Source organism: Trypanosoma cruzi, genomic scaffold, assembly GCF_000209065.1.
Source record: "Trypanosoma cruzi strain CL Brener 1047053511947 genomic scaffold, whole genome shotgun sequence".
NCBI lineage: Eukaryota > Euglenozoa > Kinetoplastea > Trypanosomatida > Trypanosomatidae > Trypanosoma > Trypanosoma cruzi.
Window position 1 is genome coordinate 4,864 of NW_001849081.1, and position 5,430 is coordinate 10,293.

The following is a 5,430-nucleotide window of genomic DNA, read 5'->3' on the forward strand; positions in this document are numbered from 1 at the left end:
AGCGCGGGTGAACTGAGATGAACTTACTTAGCTCTACACTGGGTGACAGCGTGTTTCCCCTTTTTTCTGCCGATTTTGTGAGAGGTGTCATGTATCAGCTGCTGCATGGAGTTGCGTACCTGCACAATCAAGGCCTTGCACATAATGACTTAAAGCTACAAAATATTCTTCTTTTTGCCAACGGAGAATTGAAAATCTCAGACCTTGGTAGCGTCCTGGAAGAGTATAACGATCAGGGGACCCCGATGTATATTTCTCCAGAAGTCTGCAAATATTTTTACTGTGCTGAAGATGTTGAGGATGAAAAAAATATGGTTAAAGTTGACGCATTCAAGAATGACATGTGGAGCTGTGGCGTGATTCTTTACTATCTTCTTGTGGGGAGGCCACTCTGGGAATGTAAAATGGATGTCTGCAATAGGTATCAATTGTTTCGTGAGATTGCTTCGCAAACATCTCCAATTGATTTGGATTACGTCCCTGAACCAAGAGAAACAACTGAAACAACAACCATGATGATGGATGACTCGTTAGGGAAAGGCAACAACACGTCTGATAGCAGTGCAACGGAGGAGATTTCACCCTTGAGTCTGCGTCACTTGTTAAGGTGTTTGCTTGATATTAATCCCGCCACACGCTTGTCGGCAAAAGATGCCATTGAGCATCCGTCACTGCGTGCACTGCAGTTGGGGGGGAGTTTTGGCAATGATGCAATAGGTATGGCACAACGAGAAGTGGCTTTTCGTGTGTCGCAGTCACCCCACCTTCAACTGTTTATTAAGAGGGATCGGGAGAAACACTTGCAGTTCGTGGCGGAGTGTTGCAGTACGCTGAACATAGTGCTACCAAAGGAGATATTCCTTCCAGGTACTGGGGAGAGTGGTTGCGAGAATGAGTGGATTGAGGACACGGACAGTCCTTTTTTCCGAAGTGCCGCCTCCTCCCTAACGAACGCGACTGTGGACAGGAGTATCTTTCCCACAACGCGGGATTACCACTACTATGAGAACAAATTAGGCAGGGCCGAGCATGATCTACGGTCTCTTCTTCAAAATCATGCAAAGGTGAACATGTTGCGGAATTATATGTTTGGTACAGTACTTGTGGAATGTGGCTACCGAAACGCTGAAGAGGCGGAAGCAAAGCGTATACTAGATCTAAAGAAGAATCAAATGAAACTCGTAGCCGCCGAACAAAAAGAACTTTTGCAAGCAAAATCCGCACGCGCTTTAGTTGCTACAAGCAACCAGAAGTATATTGAGAGAAGCCAATGCTCTGGCTGCTTTTGTGGCCTCATGTAAGACGTTTGGATCTATTTATTTATTTATTTTCTCTCCATATGTGTGTGTGTGTGTGTGTGTGTGTGTGTGTGTGTCAGTAGTTGAGGGAAAAGAGGGAAGGTAAAATGGGAAATTTGGGTGATGTGGATTGGTTGTGAAGAGAACAAGCGAAAAAGAGGCATAAAAGGTGACAAAAACAACAAAGAAAAAAAAAAAGCGTGTGTACAAGAGATTTGATGGGAATATGCCGAGTTTTATATGTGTTATAATTGATGTGCGTGCCACCCGTTGGTTGACCCGTGGCCTATAAGCATGTAACCGTTTGTTTGGGTCTACTTGCATGTGTAAATGAGGCTCAGACAACAACCCCCCAAGGGAGCAGGTCTGGTTTTTTAAATCCCTTTTTGTATTTTTTTCCATTATAGCTTTGTGTGACGAGTCGTTAGCAGATACAAATACCGCGTTTCCGGTCTTTCAACAGTGGTGTTTTTCTCTTTTTGAACAGCCCTTCCTCCCCCTTTGTGGTATATAAATATATTGATCTCCAATGCTTACTTGCCTGGTATTGGGTTATGGATTGAGCGCAGGGGCCGCATACGATTCTACAATTGTGTTTGTGTGTCGTTGTTTGTTTGAGTTTCTGAAAACGCGGGAAGATACAATGAAATAAGTTTTTTTGTCTGTTTCTTTTGTTTTGAGTTTTTTTTAAGGGGATTGGCTCGTTGGTGCTGGTCTGCAAGGGGGGAGAAAACGAGATACGCGGCAAAACGACGGACGCATAGACTGAGGGGAATGGAATTCGCGTTTTGTTGTTCATTTCTGTTGATTGCGCAAAGCTTTGTGTTGTATTTTCATTATTTGACTGGCCTGTGTTTCTCCTTTACGCTTTCTCTTTTGTCGCCATCCTTTTCGTTGTCGCTGCATGCCCTTTTCTTTCTGTTATGTTGTAGTCGGTTGTGTGGGCCATGTCACTTTTTTGCTCGTAATTCCCACCCGCTCGTAACGACGTTGGGCTGTGACGGGGCCAAATTTCCTGCCGTCTCTATTTGGATTCTTTTTGGCTCCTGCTCTCCCACTGTTGCGATTGCACCCCGAAAGTTCCTCTACGCACACTACTTGGGTTGTGGGAAGACGCTGGCAGGATGGTGTGCACACTATTTTTGCTGACGTACACTCTTTGCTTAAATATGAACAAATCGCATGGAGAGGGGGATTTTCGTGTTCCGTCACCGCCGGTCGGATTTCCCTGTCTGTTGTGAGTATAATTCAACGCTTTGGGTGGCTTTTGGCCCGTTCGTGGAAGAATTGGGGGGGCGGATAACGCCTTTTAAATCAGCACCAAGGAGAACAAGGCAACATGTATATGGATAATAAATTGTCGACGCCCTTGTGGCGGTTGTGTCAACGGACTTTATCTCGTTTTTGTCCCCTTTTGTGTGATGCGACCTAGCGCTAGGTTGTCCACCCGCAGCGGCGACTCATTGGCTCCGATTGGGTGCAGTTTGATTTCTTGCGACGGTGTTCACACATTTTAATTATCCCTTGTTGTGTGGAAGCATGGCGAATTGGACGAGTTTCTTCAATCTCGTGGTGGGGGAGGCCTCACGACTCCTTTTATTGCCGTGCTAATCGTTGGCTGTCAAAGTACGCATGGGGGAGGGTGTTGGTTGGTGGTGTGGTGGTTCTTCTAGCTTGATGTGTTATTGGTACTGGCGGCCCCTTTCTTCATCTCTCCCTTTTAAAGGAATGGCGAGAAGAAGTACGACGAGCATCTTAAAGATATTGTCGGCGTGTGTGTTGCTGTTTGGCACGATGTTTTTTGTTGCCACCTCTAGGAGCTTGTTAGGAGAGTGATTGCAGGGGAAAGCTGGTCGCCGTAATAATAATAATTATTATTATACCCTGATAAAATGAATACATTTCTTTATGCCACTTTCCCCTATTTTATGACTGTTTGGAGGACCACGACTTTAGAGGGAACAGAGAACCGACATTGGCAGGACGAAATTATTTGTGTATTTTTATTTTTTGCTTTCCCGCCTCCTCGTGGCGGGGTCTTGTGGCTGGGCGACACCCCAAACTCTGCCACTTTGTAAGTAATAATATTTCTGATCCTAACAAAGTGCAAAAGGCCACGTGAGTGGTCATCCGAATATATAAATGTATATTGGAAGAAGGCATTGAGGGGAATTTGGTGCCCCTCCACTTACGCCTTTTTTTGTATTGTTTGGTTTTTCTTAGACAATTCCAGGATCCGGCCAGCGACCCAGGCGAATATACTCTTTGTTGTGCCCACTTCACAGCCGCTACGTACAGTCACTAAAAAGATGCAGAAAAGAGAGGAAATGTGCCTGCGGGGCGATGTGAATGATAACATGGCTGATATCTCTGGGCCTGTGAAGTATGACGATTGTACTCCGACAAGAAATGGGGATGAGGCCAGGGAGATGACCCCGGAGAGCCTTGCAGTTGCGAATGATTATCGGCAGAAGCTTGGTAATCCCGGCGCACTTGGGTTGCTCGCCTTTGGCACAACCACCCTCTTGGTTAATGCATCCACTGCGAAGCTATTCGCGATGAACACAACGACGGCAGGAGTTGTCATAATGTACGGCGGTCTCACGCAACTGATTGCGGGCGTCATGGAATTTGTTCGTGGAAACACGTTTGGCTGTACAATTTCCACTAGCTTTGGTGCCTTTTGGTTGGCGACGGCTATGGTGTGGATTTTACCGCAGAAGAACCCGGGCACGCCTTATGCGTCTCTGCAAGGGGCGGAGGATGGATTGGTCGGTATCAACGCCTTTTTGTGGGCACTTATTCTTTTTATCGGATTTTTGTCTTCTCTTTGCGAGCCGCTTGCAGTCACTATGGTTTTCTTTACAGGATTCCTCTTCATCGTGACTCAGAGCATTGCTTTATGGGCGAATAGCAGCGTTATGTTGCAGGTCGCCGGTTACGAGGGAATGATCTGCGGCGTCATTGCCTTTTACTGTGGCATTGCAATGACGTTGAATGATGCCCACAAAAGAACACTGCTGCCCTTGTTCCCTCCATGTATTAGGAGGGTTAAGAGTTAACGTGACTGGAGGAGAAGAGAGGCGGGGTAGAGAAAAAAATAAGGAGAAATGAGGGTTTTCCCACCACTCCGCTCACGTGGAGGAGTGGCGAGAAAGACAAAGGAGTACTATAGATATATTAAGTCCGCAGTAATAAAAAATGAAGAAAACAAGGAATAATAGTAATAATTGAAAATAAACAAACGATTTACAAAATCCTGCACCGTTGATTACAATCAAACAGCAGGAAATAACGATTTAATCTTTCCTACTCTCACCAATGAAAAACTCAGCCGAAGAAAAAAAAAACGTGTAAAAAAAAACGCGTGTGTACAAGAGATTTGATGGGAATATGCCGAGTTTTATATGTGTTATAATTGAAGTGCGTGCCACCCGTTGGTTGACCCGTGGCCTATAAGCATGTAACCATTTGTTTGGGTCTACTTGCATGTGTAAATGAGGCTCAGACAACAACCCCCCAAGGGAGCAGGTCTGTTTTTTTAAATCCCTTTTTGTATTTTTTTCCATTATAGCTTTGTGTGACGAGTCGTTAGCAGATACAAATACCGCGTTTCCGGTCTTTCAACAGTGGTGTTTTTCTCTTTTTGAACAGCCCTTCCTCCCCCTTTGTGGTATATAAATATATTGATCTCCAATGCTTACTTGCCTGGTATTGGGTTATGGATTGAGCGCAGGGGCCGCATACGATTCTACAATTGTGTTTGTGTGTCGTTGTTTGTTTGAGTTTCTGAAAACGCGGGAAGATACAATGAAATAAGTTTTTTTGTCTGTTTCTTTTGTTTTGAGTTTTTTTTAAGGGGATTGGCTCGTTGGTGCTGGTCTGCAAGGGGGGAGAAAACGAGATACGCGGCAAAACGACGGACGCATAGACTGAGGGGAATGGAATTCGCGTTTTGTTGTTCATTTCTGTTGATTGCGCAAAGCTTTGTGTTGTATTTTCATTATTTGACTGGCCTGTGTTTCTCCTTTACGCTTTCTCTTTTGTCGCCATCCTTTTCGTTGTCGCTGCATGCCCTTTTCTTTCTGTTATGTTGTAGTCGGTTGTGTGGGCCATGTCACTTTTTTGCTCG

General features: G+C 45.0%; 1 protein-coding gene and 1 pseudogene across 1 annotated transcript, besides 4 other annotated features; both read left to right on the forward strand.

Moving 5' to 3' along the window:
• Tc00.1047053504269.10 lies at nt 1-1,301 on the forward strand (annotated as a pseudogene; the record flags this gene model as incomplete).
• Nucleotides 1-5,430: a sequence feature (heterozygous, non-Esmeraldo-like haplotype).
• Nucleotides 1,341-1,375: a microsatellite.
• Nucleotides 3,114-3,558: a mobile genetic element.
• Nucleotides 3,158-3,180: a sequence feature (AT_rich).
• Nucleotides 3,608-4,360, forward strand: Tc00.1047053504269.20 (GPR1/FUN34/yaaH family, putative; the record flags this gene model as incomplete). Its single annotated transcript, XM_799110.1, has 1 exon — nt 3,608-4,360. The coding sequence occupies one exon, from the start codon at nt 3,608-3,610 to the stop codon at nt 4,358-4,360; it is 753 nt and encodes a 250-aa protein (XP_804203.1).